The sequence below is a fragment of the Motacilla alba genome, chromosome 5 (assembly GCF_015832195.1).
Source record: "Motacilla alba alba isolate MOTALB_02 chromosome 5, Motacilla_alba_V1.0_pri, whole genome shotgun sequence".
Lineage (NCBI taxonomy): Eukaryota > Metazoa > Chordata > Aves > Passeriformes > Motacillidae > Motacilla > Motacilla alba.
Genome location: NC_052020.1, coordinates 19336008 through 19358663, shown reverse-complemented (window position 1 = coordinate 19358663; position 22656 = coordinate 19336008). Strand labels below are relative to the sequence as shown.

General features: G+C 38.0%; 1 protein-coding gene across 9 annotated transcripts in view; it reads right to left on the bottom strand.

Annotated features, from left to right (window-relative positions):
* The window catches only part of LOC119701596 (intraflagellar transport associated protein), an 80440-nt gene that overhangs the window by 32281 nt on the left and 25503 nt on the right, over window positions 1-22656 (bottom strand). For 5 of the 9 annotated variants that reach the window (XM_038138462.1, XM_038138463.1, XM_038138461.1 and 2 more), the window contains exons 6-8: window positions 22087-22141; window positions 15644-15774; window positions 8454-9087 (exon numbers count right to left, since the gene is read on the bottom strand). In XM_038138462.1, coding sequence (XP_037994390.1) covers window positions 8938-9087; window positions 15644-15774; window positions 22087-22141 — 336 coding nt within the window. In that variant the 3' untranslated portion in view covers window positions 8454-8937. Of the gene's footprint in view, window positions 1-8068; window positions 9088-15643; window positions 15775-22086; window positions 22142-22656 lie in introns of those variants that run through there. The other 4 variants (XM_038138456.1, XM_038138457.1, XM_038138459.1 and 1 more) reach the window with 4 other exon arrangements.

The window sequence follows — 22656 nt, the reverse complement described above, 5'->3', positions numbered from 1 at the left end:
TAGAGCTCACCTGAAACTAGGCCAGCAAAGTACTTCTTTTCTCCCCTTCTTCTGAGAGATCGCATCAACAATCATTAAAAAAAAAATTGCCTAGAGGTCACAGAAAACTCCAGAGTGCTTAAAACAATTAACATTTATAACAGAGAAACTTTACTGTGAGGTAGCAATCAGTTTCCTCTCCTGTTGAATATATCAGCAAACATTTTTCTGAATCTTAATAATATCGAGGTAGTTTGAAGAAACACACATTTTTGTTTCCTCAGTACTTGGCACCAGAGGAAAAATTCCATCTGGAAAGGAAAGGTTGGGAAAGGTGAACAGAAAAGCAAAATGGAACATCGTTACACCAACAAGTAGTAATCAATCTAGATGTTGGTATTCTCCCCTAGTCATTCCTTCAGGGAGGGCAGGGTGAGGCAGGATTACATGGAGGATTTTTGGAACAGAAAATAAATAAAAACTCCATGCTCCTTTGGGGAGTGTCTTTGCAAGCTGCAGCTCCCTGGAAGTGTCCCAGAGAATTGGCAGCATTGTACAAGAGCCCAACTGAAAGAGACAGGGAGTGTCCATGTGTTTGCTGTGTTAATTCTGATAGAGCTAGAGTGGAATGGGAGTATCAAGAGGAATTTGTAATGACCAAAAGACAATTTTGAAGTTGACTGACCTGAGTTTTGCTCTGAATTATTTCAATCAGCAGCACCTCCCTGATTTGGGCAGAACAAATGCTTCACAAAAATACAGCTTACCATAATACGCATCTATTCAAATTTACAGATGGTCAGCCAAAGGGTTTCAGCAACTTCTTCAGCTCTCAATATGGAGAACAGATCCTTTTCCTATTGAAAAATGTAGCAATGCCATGGCTTGTTCTCTGTACCCTATATTATACTGATTGCTGTATGGTAGCAGCTGAGGCAAATAAAGGCAAGGAGAGAAAACAGTAAAAGAAGAATGCCCTGCAAATATAGATCTGACAGATATTCTGGATTCTGGAAACAAACAAAAAAAAACAAAAACAAAACAAAAAAAAACAAAAAAAAAAAAAAAAACAAAAAAAAAAAAAAAAAAAAAAAAAAAAAAACAAAACAAAAAACCTTCCCTTATTCCAAAGTAAGATCAAATGGGATGTAAATGCAGTCATGAACCAAAGATCTACATATAGACACAGGTTTTCACAAAGCCCTGATGGGGTTCTGATCCAACACTCCTCTTCTAAATTCCAATCTAAGTTGCCTTTTAAGAACATAAAAAAAAGAAAAAAAGCCATTTCTCCTATCTTACTGTGCAATTCTAATGCAGTGAGACTGTTCAAAAAAAGAAGAATATTTAAATAATATATCATTGCTCATTTTTGCAAATGTTGGCAGTGATGCTTCACAAATGGGCTGCCAGCCTGTGTACAAATCAAGAGTTGGTAGAGATGCTCTGGAACTAAAACAATCAGACTGAACCTGCTTCACTAAACTGAACCATCCTTTTTCCATTGCAGGAATTGGAACTCAAGACAAAACAATCTTAACATGCAAAATTCTTCAAACCTCAACCATTCATTCTCATGTACCTTAATCTTAGAGGAAAAATATTAATGAAATCCAGCTCCTGGCTGATGCACCACTGTGTCCCTGTAGCCTATTTTCCAATATTTATTTCCAGATTTCTTTTAATTAACCTTAGCAAAACAGCTCCATCAACTTCTCTTTATGGTACTTGCAGATTCTAGTGAATCTGAATTTCAGCATGATGTTTTTCCTAAATTTAACATTACTTAATTTTATTTCATTCTTAATTTCATCACTTCAGAGCACCCAAAGGCATGATTTTTTAGTATCATCTTTGAAGGATGTTCTTGATTTGTTGACTCTCAAGCAGTGAGTTAAAAGTATCATAAGAATATACATTTCAAAAATTAAATTTTGGGAAGTACGGGATTACAAGTAATGCCAGATAAACACTCATTTGCACACTTGTGAGCAGAGCCCAATCCTGCCAATTGGGAAATGGTATCAGCACCTTGTAAAACACGCCCTGTAATGCATGTACCCTTGAAACAGTAGCCAGCTGAATTTAGTTAGCTTGCATGCCAGCACCTTCATACAGGGGGGCTTGGGGGTGCAGTGGGGAGGGGTGTTATTCAGCTGGCTTTTGACAACCAAGCTCCTCACACACACATTGCAAAAGAATCAAAAGAAAAATTATCAAGCATCGCGTTCGGAGCACAAGCAATGTTTGGCTGCTCAGCCAACCCCTCTTCCCACTACATCTCTTCTTCCTACTGTCAGCAGAAGGGTATCCACCGGGCCACTGGGGGTTTGTACAGTTTACATCACAAATGTTCATGAATGGGGAATAAATCCGTGGAATTCAGGCAATGTGTCACAGCATGAAGCAAAGAGCCTTAAACGGATCACAATTTTGTTGTGGGAAATGTTGTTCATCTAATGAAAGCTGTCAGTATTTTTGGCAGTCTGGAATTTGAAATACGTTAGTTAACAGAATCCTTGGTGAGCAGAGGAGATGAAGTGTAAGCAGCTGATTTAAACAAAGGCAATCTGGAATTAAATTTTCATTCAATAAGTAGGCTGACCATTATTTGTATTTTCCTGATTGTTTTGACAGCTTTGCAAATGCTACGCTTGAGCATGGAATGCTAACTGTGCTTTGATGCTTCCTGGCCCACACACCAGCCTTCCATCTCTTTTACTTTAAAATTTTATCCAGCAGGAAAGTAGCTCATTGGATTAATGTAGTGTCAACTTCTGGAAAGCTAGTAGCAAAACTGACATAGGAAAGACAAAATGAAATATAAGGAAAAGAAGATGAAAAATGCACTCCAGGATTTCTTTCTCAAACACCAAATGTACAATCTGCAGCAAATCTAAATGGCAGAATCAAGACAAGGTAATCAGTAGAATTTTTCCTCTTGCTAAGTTATTCTGAGGAGCATAAGCAACATCACAAATGACACTTGCTTCTTTCTAAGAAATAGGCACATCATATTGCACCTTTCAAGTTTTTATACACCTGGACATAAAAGCAGATGGATTCAAGAAAACAGAGCTTACTTGTTACAAGTTCACACCTGCTCTCCAGAAACTGCCACTAGAATCCTCAACCACAACAGCCACAGAAGAACAAACTTAGTTGTAACATATGATAGAATGAGGCTAAAGCCTTAATGTATGGTGTCAGCACTGCCACAAAATATACTGAAGAATCTCACACAAATTTTAATCTCATTTTAATGGCTCAAGAGATAACTGTTGTATATCCACATGAATTACAAAATGATTACACTAATTTTTCAGTTGGGCATTCAAAGGCTTTCAAGCATTGAATGAAGTCAACAGAATATTTTAGTATGGTTTATTTACTCTCCAGAAAAATAACATTTTTCATTTAATTCTACTATCTTTAGAGTCCTTTTATCCAGTATCTTAATACAGAGTGCATTATGCAATTTTCACATTTCATTGGTTCTTTTCATATAGGCAGGTCCCTTACTGCTTTGGGTTTTTTAGTCCAGATCAGTACTATGTGGTAGCTAGAGAAATGTTTGATTAGTGATTTTTAAAGTTAAGCATCTACTTCCCCAAAGTTTGGGAATATTCAGATCAAAGAGAGCTTTGAATAAAGAGAGTTTCTACAATCTGAAATTCAGTGTGAAGTTAGATTCAGGAATGTTGTTCAGATCTATCTTTCCTCATTCTTTTGGAATGTTTATGTGGAGAGATGTACTGAACAAGATACCACAGACTACATAAAATTATAGATCATAAATCAGGGGAATTTTATTATCTGTCCTTGTTGGAAGTGCTGTAAATGAGACAAATATTTCTGCATTTTCATAAGGCATTAAAATTGATTTCCATTTTAACTGTGGGGCACTGCAACTGCAAATAAAGCAGCTTGTCTATAAAAGTGACAGTACCTTTTAGCATTTGCTGTACTTCTTAGAAACTTGTCACAGACAAGCACTAAAACCATTTTCAGTCTAATCTGCGGTATTTCACAGCCCATACACCTGCAACTTGGCTTACAGCATCTTGCCAGCAAAACACAAGGCGCCACCTCCAACAGCCAGCAATCACAAACTTACCAAACTCCCCGTCTTTTGAGATGTTCTACAACTTAACACCATGGTAGAGAAAACTGCCTGCCTTGTTTTCCCAAGGGATGCGCTGACATTCAGCACCTGGGAGAGCTGCGTGTGCTCGGGATGGGCAAAGGCAGCCGGCTCCCAGCGAGAGGAGCCCGGGCCAGACGTGGCCCTCGGGCCCAGCTGTGCTAACTGACAGCTGCCACAAGAAAGCGCTGCACGGTGGGAATGCCCTGGGCTGGCAGCAGCGCTTGGCTCTGCGGGCAAGGAGCCGCTTCCTGAGGCCAGCAGAACCCCAAGCAGGGGCTGAGCCCCACTCGGGCATCTGGAAATGCAGGGGCTGAGCTGCAGCCTGGGAAGGAGGGCAGCGAGCCGCCTGCTCAGCACGGCCCAGGAAGGGAACGGAGCCCAGGAATCTCTGCACTAAGCCATGTTCTCAGGAGCAGCACATCCACTGCTGCAGTGACACAAATCTCCGCCGATTAGAGGAGAATAGCCGCACCTGGCTAAAGTGTACCGGAGAGTGCATGGAGCCCCAGCACAAAGCTGCTGCTTCAGCTCGGTGTGACTGAATTGTCTCACAGTCTCCTTGCAGGGCTGTGAACACTGAGACCCTGCTGGGACCGAGCTACTACTGAGACTCCCAAGGAAAATTCAAGGTAGAGGACAACAGGATATAAATCAGCCTGCCATCCAAGCAGACACTTTTACACCAAATGTGTGTTTACCCACACTATGATGTAAATGAAGTTGCTGAGCAACCAGGAATTTGGTCCTATTTTTACTTCTGCATTTAGAGTAGCATCACTAACTGAGAGTCTACCTTTACAAGAAAGTGTATGTTTCCACAAAGGACATCAGATATTTTAAAAACAATTCCAAGATAAAGCAAAGTCCACTTCCAATCCTTGTCAATAAGCAGAGGGGGGAAAAAACACATTAATGAAGATCAGAACTTTTAGCAGTTAGGTATGTAAACAAATTTCATGATTTGCATAGGACTTGAAAATATATGTGATATTTTTGTTAAAGCAAAAAGCAATGTTCTAAGCACACACAACCACACAAACTTCAAAAGAACCTGTGTAGTATTTGAACAGTTACAAGATACATTTTTTACATTTCATTTGCATTGGCTCTTCATTTAAATCTTTTCCCATAATGATAATGGGTCATATACATAACTATATATTCAGTGAAGTTAAATCAGGAATTGATTTTGCTCCATATTCTTTTAGCTAAGACTGTAAATACCAGACTCCTGTCTGCTCTATATGAATACAAATGGCCTCAGTGGAGTTATGCCAGTTTATAGCAGCAGAAAATGAAGGCCAAAGGATCAGTCTTTTCCATAACAGCAAGGATTTGTTTCCATGCCATCTTCTTCGTACGGTTCTGAATTATCTGGTGGGTATTCTCCATGCTAAAATTATTTTCCTTCAGTGGCATTGTGTGTATACAAATGTATACTAGGATACCTCTGGGCATTAACAGAAATATACCCATAACTGTCTGACTCAGATTTGCCTGCATACCTTTTCATTTCTTCAGTCTTTATCTCATTCTTCCACAACCATTATCTCAACAAATAATTACTGCTCCCTTTACAGTCATGAGAAGCCAACATTAACCCTGAACATTAGCAATATCCAAGCTTTCCCCTCAGACAGCCAAGGAAACAACCCTCCAGTTTCCATCCCCAGTGGAAGAACTATTTTACTCCTCATAAAACTGAAAGAGTTCCTAAAACAAATAGTCTCTCCCCATAGCTGAGGATCCATCAAGACTATGGAGAGAAACACTCAGTATCCATCTGGCAACACCAAAGGCTGTCTCAAGTTCAACACAGATAAGCTCACTGACTGATAAGGATGCACATCTCTGCAGCACTTTAGACATCAATGAAATCATTAATACAAAGGGACTGGGGAGATGCATCACACAGCCTTCACTTCCCATGGGTTCACTCAATGTCAGAGATTTTGCAGTTCAAAATCTTTGTCAGTGTGGTAGAGAGAAAGCCGTTCCCTCCTGCAGCAGCCCCTAAATCAATCCCAAGTAGCACTCCAAACTTCCTGCTCCATGTGAGAGTTTTACTTTTAATTCTTTGGGAAAACAGGAAAATGTTTAGAAAAGGCCATGAATAGAAAAGATTAATGTCCCTTGCCAACCCCTGCTGAAAATATTAAATATTAAACAGAATACAAGCTACAAGAGGAAAAGATATATATTATTCAGACTTCAAACCACCTCACAAACACTAAAACAATTCCAGGTAACTAACTCCATGAGCAAGTATAAAATTTAACATGCACATAAAGTATGTTCTTAAAAATGACAACCTGGTAATGGCTAAGAGGAAAATATGCCTCCTCTGTGAAAGGTAATCAAATGAAAGATACAAGCCAAAAACAACCACAGGGGCAGGCCAATAAAATGTCATGTACAGAAAATGCAGCCTATATTGCCTGATCTTCACTGTGATATTCATGCCTGTTAACAAAGAGTAAAAATCTAACTCATGAGTGGTGTAAATGTAAGCGAATTATTCCCATTTCTCTGTGTAAGATGAATGTCACTAAAGAGCTCCAATTTTGTTTGGTATTCTGCAGAAAAGTGTTTCTTTATATCAAAGGAAACCATATAATGACTATACTGAATGACACTTATGGAGCATAGTAGGCACCCTGAACATTTGGTAAGAATCATCTGGTTATGAGAGAAGGAACTGAATGGCTGGATGTATCCCTAATGTACAGTGAAAAATTGATAATGAAATGAATAGAAAAGGCACTTAAGAGATTCCAGAGCTGATGTGGCCTGAAGAATATTATAAACCCCTCGACAAGTTTTCTCATCAACTCTACAGGCAATAGGGTTCCCACAGGACTGATCTCTAGTTTCTGTGACTCATGCCTTTCTAAAAAACCACACACAAGAAGCACCTAATCCACCATTCCACAAAGCCACAAATGCTCACCTTTATGGCTGATTCTTTGTCTGCAGGATAGCAAACCCTGTTCAGAGAGGTCTCTCACACAGAAGGCTCCTTACTTTATCTTTGCTATACATACATACGTTAATGAGGTTGTCTCCCTAATTTTTCTGTTGAGGCTTTCAAAGGCTGACCTTGTTATCACTATACAGCACTTCTCCATTTCTTTCTCCCAGATTTGTTATGGAGCTCTTCCGGAACTTACTTCTTATTCTTCTGATTTATGCACATTATCTGTATCCTTCAGAAAAAGATTAATTAATAATTAGATCTGTTCAGAAATTTTCAACTTTAAGGCTTCAGTGGAAAACTCCAGTTGGACCTAAACCATTTAATTTAAAATACCTTGGGTCCAACAAAACACTTAATTGAATTAAAATCAATTCACACTTAAAAAAAGTTTCAGAAAACCCAGCAGAATCTACTACACAGCCAATTACATTTTAAAAAACATTTTAATTACAGCACAGGCTTTTTTTTTTGAGTGTGGGTGTTAAAAAAATTATCATTAGCTTCTACCAGCAAGGTCCTGTACAAACCAGTTTTTCTACAGCACATACTTATAATGTAATTTTGTATCAGTCTCCCTAAATATCTTCTGTGAGAACTCTCTTTTCTAGTGGTTTGCTTTTGGGTTTTTTGGGGTTTTTTTTTTTTGGAATCTCACTCTTAAATTATATCCCCTAAGCAAGGTAAATACCATTCCTCAAAACCAATGCTACTCAGATTTCAGTGGAGCATGATTATAGTTTACAAAATCACTATTCCAGAAAATCTCCTTTGGAACATCAGAAGACCTTTCTTTGCTTTTATAAATTACTGACAATGAAGCAGCCAACCGGCCACAGAAAATTCATCCACAGCCTTTACACAAACCTATGCTTTGGTGCCCTGTCATTCTGCTCAGGCACTCTTCCCAGATTTATCATGCTAATCACCCACTTCAGAAATAATAGAGAGAGGTCAAGGACAAAATGTTGGTCAGCAAACTTTAGTGAATGCAGTTATACCAGAAAACAACCAAAAATACAATGAAGCATTGTGATGTTAAACTCTTCAGAGAAGGAGTACACACTGCCTTGTGTCAGAGGTGCACACTCTTCTCTCCCACCCATGTAGCTGACCTTTACTCAACTCCAGCTTGCTGTATTTCAGTGATGCAGAGTGTAAGCTATAAGCTGTTATTTGGAATCATCTCCTGTGAAAAAATCTAAAATCCTACAGCCTTTCAATGCCAATTCCTTTAATGGATGAGATTGCTATTTTTTCCTCTGTGTGGAAGGTGGGGATGAGGTTTTAGCAGTTACTGTTTTAATTTTAGGAGTTGTACCATGTCAATTTTGATCAACACAAAAAGTTTGTTGGAAACAGGAATATTTATTTTTTTGCAGAACTGAAGTAACTCAAAAGACAGAGAAAAAAACATATTCCCAGATTTATTCACTCATGTATCTCTATACATTTAAAGAGTACATAGACTGATTTGTCAGCTGTTAAAAAGCTCTTAATTGCATTACTTAAAGAACGAGGTAAAGGACAGCTTTAGGACCAGCTTGTACTACTCAGGAACCAAATCAGTACCAGATACAAACAAGAGTAGCCACAATGCTATTCTGAAATCCACCAGCTTGTTTTGCTCCTATGGAGAAGTCACTCCAGCACACCTGCCCTGAGCTAGTACAGGATCCAAGGCACCTTGACAGAAAAAATGACATGTCTCAGGGATGCCATTTACTGACCACGCAGCTAAGAACACTAAATAAGGGTACAACGAGGGACTACATTCATCCCATAAAAAGGTCATTCCAACAGCCCTGCACAGAACACCTTTGACTCAGTCCTCAGCTCATGAAGACTTGACATCTGTACCCATTTTCTCTTCAGACAACTCTCTAATGGCCTTCAGCTCAGCTTCAGAGAACTTAGGGGTCAGTGCCACATTGTCATAATCAAATTCTTCATCAAGTGAGAATGGTTGAACATCATCGCCCAGTAGCTGTAATGAGGAAAAACAGATACATAAATAATATTGCTGCAAGTGATAATAAGGAAGCTCAAAATATAAACTTCTAATTAATATTTAATTAAACTATTTTTTCTGACTCTAACACTCACAGCTGATTAAGCTCTTTTTAAGTAAAAGAATAAATTCAATTATTCGATTTGACCTAATTTAAGCCATTTAATGTGCCCCATTTGTACTGCACTGTATCTGAATGAATATCATTAACTAATTTTGCTCAAGGCAAGGAATCTAAAAACCTCCCTTGCACATATCTATTATATTCCTGCCACTTGCAGCAGCAAGGCTATGGGGATATGGACACGTTATATGCAGCTATGTTAAATTTCAAAGACAAATTCCATATTGTCAAAATTTGGGTTAGTATTACATAAAGCTGCAGCATACATGCATCTGACACTAATTTAACATGCTTCCCAGAACACAGTTTCAATGAAGGAAAGACCTGCAATGAGCAAAATGACACATAATCAATTTTCAGACTACAATAATTTTTCCACCATCTCAGAGACATGGAATTGGATAGTTTGCATTTCTTGCATGATGAACATAAGAATCTTGCTGCATTTGCCAATATGTGCTTTGTTGACATACTGCATTGTATTTCTGCATTGCTTTTGGTTGAAATATCTTAAAATAAACACTCTGCCTATAAAATAAAACAATGAAAACAAATAACTATGACAGGCTCCATGCTGATAAGAAACTGCAGGGGGCCATGACAAGAAAGGTTTATGCTAAGCAGTTACATAAAATGAATTCCAGGGCAACACAGGAGACACATCTTCAATATTAAAACTGAGTAGGAATACTCCCTATCCCTTGAGAAGTTAATATAAATTGTCTAGAAATGTGTTTCAAAGATTTAAGTACTTCAGCACCAAATCAGCAAAATGTTTGAACACATGCTTATTTTTTCAAGCTTTTGACAAGTCCTTAATAAATCCCATGACTACTGATGTATATGAAATTAAGAATACATGTACTTGCTGAAAAGCAGGAAGAACACTCAGCATCCTATGATCACTGCTCAGTTTAGAAGGCACAATCCTGCACAATTTGATGTGACATTTTGGTAAGAAGAAGCACTGACACAGTTAATGCCATTTAGTAAGTCAGAGAATTGGTAGCTGGATTCCTCTCTGGCGGCCAAGTACTTGATAGACATGGCAGAGAGCATCTGGGTAATATCTACATCCTTTATTAAGAAACTGTAATTTGCATGAATAATCAGGAAATAGTTTTTTTCTGGAGCTATATAATTCTATTAATCATCTATATTGCTCAGTTTTCTAGGGATCTGTCTAACAAGATGGAGCTGCCAAATAATCCTGGATGCAGATGAGTAGACCATGGGCATTTACAAATGGGAAAAACTTTATAGACAGAGTTGCTGTAGAAAAAACTATTCATTCTGCACACAAAGATTATCTTGCTTGTGTTCATAGACTACTTCAGGTAAACCATCATTAACTTTTATAAATAGCCCACTTGAAAGATGTTAACAGGAGTTAAAGTCTGCACACAAAATCTCATTCCCATTAGAGATAAAGCCGACTCCTTGACCTCCTCAGCATATTCATGTCCATTTCCGTCTTTTCCACAGGCAGAGCCTTGTAGAATTCCTTGTCAGTAAGATTACTAGCAACTGTGTAACAAATGGTAGCAGCTACCAGAGTTCTACCACCTGTCTTTCATTTGCAGAAATCCAAACCACTCTTCTAAAATACAATGCAAGGCATGAATATTTTTCAGTTTTTTTGGTTGTAACAGTATTTTTTACAAGATGCGCTGGTTTTGTCTGGAGTAGAGTTAATTTCCTTCATGGTGGTTGGTATGGGGCTGTGTTTTGGAATTGTGCTGATCTCAGAGTTGATAATACAGAGATGTTTTTGTTATTGCTGAGCCGGGCTCACACAGAGCCAAGGCCTTTTCTGCTTCTCATACAGCCACAGTGGTGAGGGAGCTGGGGGTGCAGGGGAGGAGGCACAGCTGGAGAGGAGACAGCTGGAGAGGAGACACAGGACAGGTGACCCCAACTGACCAAAGGGGTATTCCACACCACATGTATGTGGAATCATCAGAGCATAAAGTGGGAGGAAGAAGGAGAAAAGGAGGGTTTGGAGTGATGTCCTTTGTCTTCCCAAGTGACTGTCACGTGTAGTGGTGCCCTGCTCTCCTGGAGGTGGCTGAGCACCTGCCCGCCCGTGGGAAGCAAGGAATTAACTCCTTGGTTTGCTTTTCTGGAGTGTGAGGCTTTTACTTTCCCTATTAAACTGTCTTTATCTCAACCCATGAGTTTTTCAGTTTACCCTTGTGATTCTCTCCCAGTCCTGTTGGTGGAGAGCAAATGAGTGGCTGTGGGGCTTGGTGTCTGCCCAGGGTTAAACCACGACACACATCTAAGGTAACTGAGCTAAGAAGAGTTCAAACTATAGTCAGCCTTTATAGGGATTTTACAAAAGCAAATCTATTTTCCCCTGCCAATAGTTACAGAAAGTATAGACACATCCACTCTGACCTTGTCTTGGCCTTCATGTCATTCCAGGAACATTTTATGCAGACACAGCAAAATACTGGAAAAACTTTTGTTTACAAAACTCGACCCCACAATGCTAACTGAAATAAGATGCCAAAATAAAACATACCCAACTTCACTCTGTTAACGACTTCTCTGTTACCCACTCATTGCACATTTGAAAAGTTTATTCACACTGCATATTTATCAGTGTGCTTCATCTCTCAAATGAATACTCAAAGCATTAGGGATTCCTTTTTTTTCTTCTTCTTCGAAGAAGCCATTGACTTCAAACTTCCATGAAGACAAGCAATCTAAAACTTATATACTGCAAACTGCAATTTTGTTCTGTGTCAAAAGGAAGACATTTTATGATAGAACACTGAATTCTCTGAGCTGATCAAGTTATTATCTTGTTATTTTTGCCTAAGGAACTGAGAGAAATATGTGAATTTCAGGTGTCTAATTTAACATCTAATTGAAATCTTTTCGAGAGCTCTCTGGGAATAGAATCCTGCTCTATTAGAAAACTGCCAGATTGCTTAAGATTGCTTCTGTGATTTACTCTCTGAAAAAAAAAATCACTTTCATTTACAGTTCCTGCCATGTCCAAATTAAAGGAAGGAAAGAATGTAATATTCATATTAACAACTGAAATATTTTGCTAGAGGTTGTATTACCAAGTAATATTGTAAATAAAACACCTTGAAGTTGACATTTACAGAAGTCTATTAATAACGGGCAACTCATTTATTTTATTAATCTGTGAGGAGTTACACTTAGCTGAACAGCTTGTCTCTGTCCTTCTAAAACTTGTATTTCTGTGTAATTATGGCACTCTATGATTCACTTGTTCAAATTATGTAAAGCTTGCATGTACACTCACCAGTGATTTCATTGATTTCATTGCATGCTCAAGGGAAAACTTACTAGTTCACTAACCAAAAAAAAAAAAAAAAAGTGGGGGAAGGCATATATGCTATGATCTCATATAAGCTTAGTATATACTGGAGTACCTGAGAGAAAAAAAGCTTGTTTGGACTTGGGGCATTGGACTAGAAGTCAATAAATCTTGGCCAATTTTCTACTTCTGCTTCATCATTCTGGACAAGTCATTCAATCTCTGTGTCTTTACTGGCCTCTGAGAAGATATAACTCTTCCATCTTCTTTGACTTAGTCAATCCTGTCTAAGTTCTTCCGTGTTCTTGTTGCATTTATGCATAGCACATAGCAGAAACAAGCCTCAGCTGAAGCCTAGCAGTAAAACTTTAACCAAAGGAACTCAGTGGAAGTCATATTTTAGGGGATAAATGCTGCCATGCCACAGATTAAAATGACAGACATGCTAAGTACTTTTTTGAATGCTCAAACTACAGACCAGTAAAGGAGAATAGAAGGGCAGATTTCTTCTTTCTTAATCCCAGCCTTACAAAAATTAGGTTTCTAGACTAAGGTAGTCAATTAGCCAAAAACAGCCCAGCCTAAGCTTGTGGATGGAGATATATTACATTTTACAAGAAATTCCTACAGCAAGTGGGATTAATCACTTTCTGGAGTTGCTTATTTCTGCCTCTTGGTGACTGGACGACTAAAACTACATTTAAAGCTGAAGTCAGGTGAGATGAATGCCAATTTGAATGCATGGTTGTAGCAAGTGGATGAAAACTACGCAGCTGCACTCGTGTATGCAGAGAAGGAAATAAGAACGAATGAAGACACAAGGAAGCAGGAATGAAGACATAAAAATACTATGGTATCTTATATGGAAAAATATATTAAGTAGAAATAAAGGAGAAAATAAATTTCTGGGTAGGGGAGGGAAATGTTCCGTGATAATGTACTTCAAAGAAAAAATAAATGCTGGTTCAATTTGCAGTGGCCTGTGGGAGGTCATGTATGCCCCAGTGTCGATATTGAAATCCTGAAATACATTTATATCTAAAGGGAGGAAAGAAAGATGAAGCAACACTGGTGGACAATACAAATAATTTGCTGTGTCATTCACTAAGCCACTTCCTAACACCTTTTGACAGAAAAACATTTTCAGGGAGACAAGTTGTTCTTTAACAATTATCCAAGTTATAAATTGGGTCTTAGCAGAGCTTATTTTTTAAAACTTTCCCTACCAATATGTTGAGAGATACACAATTTACTCTAAAATGCCTCACAAGTGTTTCCATAGCATAGACATTTCTCATCCTTCTATTTTTCATACAGAATGGTCTTCTATTCTCTAAGAAAACCAATTAGGCATCCACATTATGTTGCCCTTCCCTAACAGATTTGTTTTGATGGACAGAGAACAGTCTCATTTTAAAGCAGAGATGTCTCCAGGGAAAATCTTTTTCTCTTTCTAAACTAGTCCTGCCATAAGCAATGCAAGACTTAATTTTCAAGGCAATGACAATTTGAAGCACTGAGGGACTTCAAAATGGACCTGTTCAGTCTTGACGGTTCTAAAAATCAGGCCACAGTTATATTATCTAAATGAAGGCAAAAATATTTTTATAATTTAGGGAAAAGGCTGCCTTCATTTTAAGCAGCCTGGCACCAACCAAATGGTTGTGGAAATTGTCTTTCTTCTTGAAAAATGCAGCAACTCATAGCCAATGTAATAATACTCAGTTTCTTTCATAACCCGAATTTCCCTCAAATGGAAATGAATTTTGCATGCAGTCAGATCTTTATCTATTTTTCATGAACTATAGTTTAAAGAATCATATGCAGTCCTTTATGAACACTGCAGGCTGCTACAACCCTCCTTCTTCTCTACAGAAGTTATGAAATGAGAAAGCTATACAGCCTCATTCTAGTTTTTTGGGTGTTGTTTTGTGTCCAATGGATATATATAAACACAAAACCTTGAATTACGTCAATCCTTAGGGAAAAGAGTGAGCATTTTATTCACAGAATAGTAAGTATTAAAGCTTGAAAGGTCATTTTAGAACATCTACATTTTCCCAAAGCAGACTTGTTCCTTATAGTAAAGAGTTTATTGCAAGGAACTAAACACAACTGAGCCCAGTAAAGGAGGCACCATATGCAGGGCTGTAACACCAAACCTTCACTGGTCACGCATCATTTATAAACTTGATTTAAGCCTCATGGGAACATCAATAGGCATATGAAACTATCAAAACTGGCCCACTTTAGCTGGGAGCTAACTTCAGTTTCTATTGCAATGATCAGGCAAGGGAAAAGAGCAGTGAGGAATTCTCTGCAATAGAAACACCCCCAAAGTTAATGCTCATGCTGACTACTTGGATAGGAAGCTTAATGACTTAAAATAAGCCTGTGAGCAATCCACACCTTCTGTTGCAGTTTGAGAAGAACTGAATTTCTGAAGGAAGACAGCAATTCTAAATTAAAGTCTGCACTGACTGTGCCTGATTAAAAGGCTCAGAGACCATAAAGCAAACTTCTCCACACCAGATCCTGACAATGCAGTTTCTCAGGAGCATCTTGCTACAACTCATTTCCAAGGGACCAGATCTTAATTCTAACCACAACATATTCAAAAAAATTTTAAGTGTCATGTTAAAGGGATCATTCACTTCCTCCCTGCTGCAAAAACATGGCTCCTATATTAAGCCAATGAGTATGCCATAAGATCATGAGATCACTGTAAAATTAAATGGTCCATCATTCTACATAAGCAAGGGTAGCTAAAAGGCTTAAAGGGCAAAGGCTTACTTGAATATTCTGTGAGTTACACAAATTAAATATTAAAAAGCCCACATACCACTTGAAGTATTGAAGTGCACATTTTGAAAATGTAAGATTATATAGCAGCAGTGTGCAAGATAAAATAGAGTGTTTATTTCAATTCTTAACATATTTAAGAATTCATTATTCATTTAAAAATTAATAATATGATTTATTAACTCACAGCAGTTTCACATACTACATCTATATCCCTCTGTTCTTGTGGAAATAACAGTAGAATCCAACAGTAAAAATAAAAATACTCCAAACCCCCAAAGCTTGAATTTATACATCTGACCTCATACCTCTTGGGCTTTGCTGTCTGATGGCTGGGGAACTGACCAGGCTCTGAACTTCGGTTGAACAGGCCTATCAAAGAAGGGTTTACAGCAAGTCACTGTCTCTTCCACCTCTCCTGGAAGAACTAATGACCCTGCTGAATAAAAAAGAGTCAACATTAACCTTCCAATCGATGCATAAATTAGCAAAATCCTGCTAAAATCCTGTAGTGCTCAGACATGGGCATTAGCTTGTTAGCCAAAGCATGTGTAGTTATTGTTGCATAAGCTATCATTAAAACAGAGCCACGCAGTCCTGAGCTAAAATCTAGGTAGTGATACTGAACTAAGGAAAAATCAAACTTGTCTGAAAACAGACAGGTAGCTCTTCTTTCTTAAGGGTGCTGAATTAAAATCTGGATGCAGATGCTCTTAAACTCAGACAGCGTATTACATTTATTTCTTTCAGAACAAAGATGGAAGGTCCTCAGCAGAGACATCTGCAGTAAGAGTTATAAAACACCTTGTCTGCCACTGATGAGATGAGCAGGCTCATTCACTTCTCTTTAGCTAGAGCTTCACCACCTGTACATTGGGCATAAAGAATCATCGCAAAGCATATTAGTATGACTCTCACAGAACATTAAGTAAAAATACCTGGTAGAACTACTAATATTCTCCACTGCAGTGCCAGATGACTCTCTTGTCTAAGGGTATTTCATGGATGTTTGTTTCTCCCGGAGCTTTCCAAAAAGAGGTACTTGAGAGGACTTCCCCCTATCTCCCTATCTGGGATGGAGTGAGATGTAACCTTTCCATACAGGCAGGATTTGTTCCACAGTTCACAAATGAACAGCTTTTCTGAATCACTTTTCTTTTACAAACTTCAGCAAAACATTCATACCAGGACCAGTGGGTTTGCATTCTGTGACAGATCAGAAGGATATGCCTTAGGTTTAGAAATATCTTCTAACATGAATCAATCTCAGCTCTGCCACAGCACAGATGTGTCCATCATGTCTCAGTAATGTTTTTATGAAAGAACTTAAAGGGACCATATGTCTTGCAATTTAGTCAAAGGATTATGTAAATCTACCTACTATTTTTTCAGCTGATACACAAGTTTCTTTACAGTTTTATACTACATTTACATTTATCTTGTAATCTCAGAATAAATTTTCAAAGCACTGCTTAAATTTTACTTAATGGAAGCAACAAGAGAGTACATAAATCAAGGGTGAAACGGATGAAGTGTCTACTTATCTCTACCTGCACAATTTTACCACAGTAGTGGAGTTACAGACCTCTCATTCCCCTGTGAACCTGCATTTGAAAATAAAGATTTCCTAGGTAAGTCTCTGTAAAAAATCCATGATCAAACTCTTCATTTAGTTTTCTTCTGGGAATAGTGCACTATTTAAAAGCCAGCAGGGCTTCGAATTGCAAAGTAGAATGTTCTTTTAAAAAGAGCTGAAGCAATTCCCTTGGGTATTTAATTTCTGGATTTTTGTCTCTTGTTTCATGATAAGTGGGTTTGTTTTCATCCCTCTTCTCTTGGAGAGGAATATAGGCTGGAGATATCTCCAGCCCATATAAGTGCTTTCAGTCCTTGTTCTCAGCACAGCATCAGTTCTGATTCTGCACCGGTTATATGAGAAAACTTTCTGAAAAGGACAGCACAGTCCACAGGTGTCTAGGCTATGTCTACACATGCTCTGCAGCTGCTTTTTTCATAATTTGCGTCAAAAATATTTGTAGGACAGAAGGAAGATGTGGATGCTCATTTAAAGACAATGGCATCTTCCACTATCGTTTCAAACTTGCAATCTAGATCTTTACCCTTACTAAAGTAAGGGAAGTCTGGACATCAGGAGGTTTTTATCACCTACTGATATAAACACTGATTATTTCTGCACTAAGAGCTTCTCCCCCTCAACAGACCAATCTGCAGAGAGAAGATGAGGAGGAAGCACTGTTATACAACAGCCTGGCAATGGCTCAGAAAGATAACTCTTAAGAATTAGGACAACAGAAGGAAATTTATTTTTGCTTTTAGCAAGAAGTGCTTGTCATACTCAGAATGTCAATTCCACTTTTTAAGACTTGTTAGTAATGCAAACAATGTTTCAAATTCCCTTCAATCACCCTGTAAGAATGTAATCAACCTTTGTTTGCCAGTAGACATGCCAGAAAAGAGCTTTGTCTCTCTCTATCCTGGCTGTGTGACAGCATATGAAAGTCTAATTGGTAAACGCTGCTTTCCCTGATAATGTTTAATAAAGAAACCCCTTCAGAGAGAAAAAATTAGAGAGTTTTGACAGTTGTCCTTCTCAGTGGGAGCACCCAAAGGAACTCCAGGCCATTGTAAGTTCTAGCCAGTACCTCACAGCTTGTTTAAGCTGCTGCTACAGCACTGCTGGATGATGATCCTAATTAAGCTGCTAATTATGTTCTCTGTGGAGGTGATTAATTAGCAACAGGAAAGCCTTGGATACTGCCAACGGCACCATATATAGAGATAACTGAACAGGCAGTGATACCAAAAAAACTGAGAAGACATTTTGAAATGCACCTCTCATACCATGAAGAATCAACTCCCTGGATGATATGGCTGACAATTTTACTGAAGTCCAGCATACTTTAATAACAGCATATTTGGAAAGTGAATAACACTCTTTAGTCCCTCCCTACCACATCCCAGAAAGTGATTACTAAATCTGTCAACACTGCTGAGTTGGAGTTTTTTGCTTATTGTGTACCATAGACATCAATTCTGAGTATAAAAAAAATCATCTACTGGCACAAGTCTGCTTTTAACTTTCAAGAGTGAAGAAGTTCAAAGTTTTGTCTATAACTTTACTGTAGCCAAATGATGCCCAGCTATATATACACTGACAGCTATATATACACTGACACAGGTTTTACCACTTTCAGACACCACATTTCACAAAAATGCTGTTGATGGGGAGTTGAGAAGAGAGTGATAACAAAAAAAGCTTAAAAGCTAAATTTTGCAGTCTCCTCTAATTCTCATGCTTCAGGCTGTTAGTCCCAAAGAGCTCCCTAGTGTGAAATCATCTCAAGGCAGTGTTAAATGGATTGCAGAGACTGGAGAAGAAAAACAAGAAAAGGATTCACCAGCTGGGGGGGAGCCCCATACTTTAAAAAATCCACCTCATTTAACTCTGAATCCTCTTTCTCAACATGATTTTTCTGGATGTAAGGATGTAAGGAATGTAAGGATTTTTCTGGATGTAAGGAAAATATAAATGGAGTGGCACAGATTATGGAAAATAACAGATGTTGATATAATTTGCCAAAAAAATTATTGAAATAATCAGTAGTTATGCTTGGCCTCAGCTTCAAAGTAACTGAGTCAATCCGGTTCTCCTCAGCCTCTGTGGGGTTACAGACAACTGGCACCTTGAAAATACAACTTTGCAGCACTTCAGTGCTCCAAGCTGGATTGGGATGAGACAATTATATCCTTGCCTATGAAGCCTCACCCACACATTTAATTAGTCCTGTTTTAATTTTCTCTTGTATTTAAACAATAGCACACTCAAGATCTCCAGATATTCTGTAACATAATTGGTTTATTCATAACTTTATTCAAATATTACCTATTACTACCAAGATATCCTCCAAGCCCTGCAGCAAGAAATTTATAAGCAGTCCTGGAAAGTCCTGTTGCCAAAACATGGGCACTAGGCAGCATCCATCCATCCCTGGAGAAAGCCTGATCATCTCTATTGTTGCCTTAAGCTCCTTACAGTTAGAGATTAAATTCAGGGAGAAAGAGTGATTACAGTACACCGTGCCCATGCTGTCTCTACATGATGCATTAAGGCTGTGGTTTAGGGCAGCAATTTCACTTTGCCAATCATGGTTAATGGTGCCAAAGTCCCACAATGCAAAGCATTGCCCCCGTTTCAAGCTTTCAGCCCAGTGCTGTCAAACAAAAGCAGTTACAATGAATTTGCATACTGGCCAAATCTGTGGGCTGCTTTTCCTACTCCTAAGAAGCAGTCACATTTATCCACACTTTAAAAGACACTGAGTTTTGCCAGATAAATTGGTAAAAAAGCAAACAAAACCAAAACAAACAAACAAACAAAAAAACCAAACCAAAAAACCCCAAAAAAACCCCTTCACTAGAATGACTCTTCCAGTACATCTGGAAATGTCAAACAGCACTGGTTACATGGGATGTTTAAACACCTATTTTCTATCGGGCTTCTCATACTGTCAGCTTTAAGCCAGCTTCCCTTAAGTGTGAATATTTACTGTATTAATGCACAGTTGCTAACTCAGCTAACTGATCTGCCCTTTAAAGCTAAGTGAAGCAGAGAGATATTGAACTGCTGCCAATAACAAGGAGAGATAAAGGCTTGTTGCAATTACTAGCAAGGTATGGTATTTTTTTACTGGGTAAAATAAGCTATGATAATTTTAAGCTTGTTTTGATAATATGAAGTTTTAAATCAATCATTTGTTCTGAAGTAAGGTGGCAGCATTTAAAAAGGTCAACAACAGAATGTCTAATTTGTGTCACAATTCACCTCATTTCTAAACTAACTGGAATTCTATAGAATTAATCTTCCATTAAGGTATTCACTCGTGATATTATTCTAGATTACTTTAACATTACAAGCAATAGAAGTGACATAATTTTATATTTTTAATTGCATTTTGTTGCTATGGTTTCTACAGGACTAAGATTTTACCTCTCCTACTATTAAGCTATTGAGTGGATTTTGACGTGTAAGACAACTATCAAACCATAAGTGCTATTTTCTGCACTTAGGAGTCAAGGAGAAATTTTTTAGCCTGACTCAACAACTATCTTCAAAGGCCAGGGTTTCCCAGGTATAAATTTGGATGATGTTCACTTTCCTTGCAGCACTTAGAAGGAACAATTAATTTCTTGCTAGGCAGTATTTAATGTTATAACATACAATCTAAAAGCCTAACGTTGTTAGTGAGCATTGTTGATACAGTCTCAATCTTGACTGAGGCAGTCTGCCTCAAATGAAGCGTGTTTTACCAGGGTTTTCCATATGTATGTGATTAACATTTACTCTTGGACACAAACAAATACACAGAAATTACCCAAAAGATGGAGAGAGGCAAGATCTGTCACAGTACTGAATGCACTAAGTTTCAGCAGAGTTCTTTTTTCTCACTGTTCTGCTTGCCATTTTAGCATTGGGCTTAATTTTCATCAACCAATTTGTGGCCTGTTTGGAACTACAGATATCTAACAATACTTTAATGAACTGGATATAGGCATTTCTTCTTTCATTATAACACAGTGAAATGTGGGTTTGTGCTTCCACCAGTAAATTCCAGGGGCTTTTTAACAGATAATGCCAGAATTTAAGACATAAACATAGAACAATGCCCTACAAAGGCAAAAATGGGCACATATGAACACTGCTCTCAAAAAAAAAATCTTTGACATCTGTACCTGATTAGGGACTGCCGTTTTACCCCCTCCTTTCTGAAAGGCTGGAGAAAGAATATTTGCCATAAACCTGACTTACGTTGGTTTCTTATTTTCTTGTGAGATACTAGAAGCGTCTAAGCCCTTGGACTTCACAGGAATTCAGGACACACAGAAAGGAAAGACTAATCAAAACTTTACTGTTAGAGTGGAGAGACCAATCAAGTGGCAATAAGTAAGAAACCAAGCACCAAAGCCCTGCAGCTTCTGTCTGTGACCTCAGGCAAATCCCTTAATCTGTGTGGCCTGGTTTCCTTGTACAGCCACAGGTATAGATGAGGAAAATGAATTTAAACAATAAAAGATTATCACTTCTGGATGTAATAAAGACCATAGATAGATGACCATATCATAACCTATGATAGACAACTAACTATAGACATTAGCATTCCATTTACTTTTTGAAGGTGGGAGTTAAAAATATTATAGATTTACAGAAGAGTTCAATACAACTCAAAATGCTCCTAATTGAAATTTTTTAGGAAGTTCACTGTGAATTCAGAATTAGTCTAACCTATTTTAAGCCCAGGATGAAATTGTTTTAATAGGTAGGGACAGCACTTTCATTAAATATTTCCACTTTACAGCACTGTCTCTTAGCACCCACATGACTTCACAAAAAAACTTTTGTAATGACAGTAATTTCAATACAAAATAGGAATGCATGAATATGGAGAGATGTTGCTAGCAAGAAGTGCTCTGCACTTCTAGAAAATCTTGGAAAAAAAAACTTCACCAGGATGAAGTACAATAAGTATTCCTCTTAATTCATTATTTCATTACCTCCTAGAGCGGGGAAATTAGTACTTCAGTTTGGGGAATTGGGGCAATGTGGGGAATTATCTAGCAATAGAAGAACTGAGCAAGATCATCTCTTTTAGGGGAGAAGCAGTTCTTTAATCACTGTTCACACATTTGCATTCAAAGACAGAAAACGATGGTGAATACAAGGGGGGGAACCTACCACTGCATGTCTCCTCATCGGTGTCTACATCTTCCAAGTGTAAGCACTTGTCCACCTGCCATGAAAACCCAAATCAGAAAATAGATAAAAATATATCAATTCCATTACTTATAGTACAATCTAGAGCAAAGCAAAAATGCATTAAATTGTCTACTTCATCTTCTCCATTTCCCCCTGCATTTTTCCAAGAAAGCATATGAGTTTTCTTTGAAATGTGTAGCCCAAAGGAAGTACTTTTAGGTACAGTCAAAGACATACTACCAAAATTGCCATGTATCAACTTAATTTATGGAAAGGAAGCTCAAGCTGTACAGTAACTTTCTCAGGAACATAGTGGGAAGATGGAGAAGTAAAATATTTTCCTAAGAAAATGATGCATGATAATTTACTATGCAATTTTGCAAGCTCATTTCCTATGGCACAAAGAGAATACATGCTGTAGGCAAACTAGCACTTGATCCTTCTGTTTTGGCACTAATGGTGAATTGATTAGGAAAAAAAACAACCTAAGAATTATTACATTTCTAGTATTTCACCTGGGGCTTTACTCTACTATTTCTCAGGCTAATG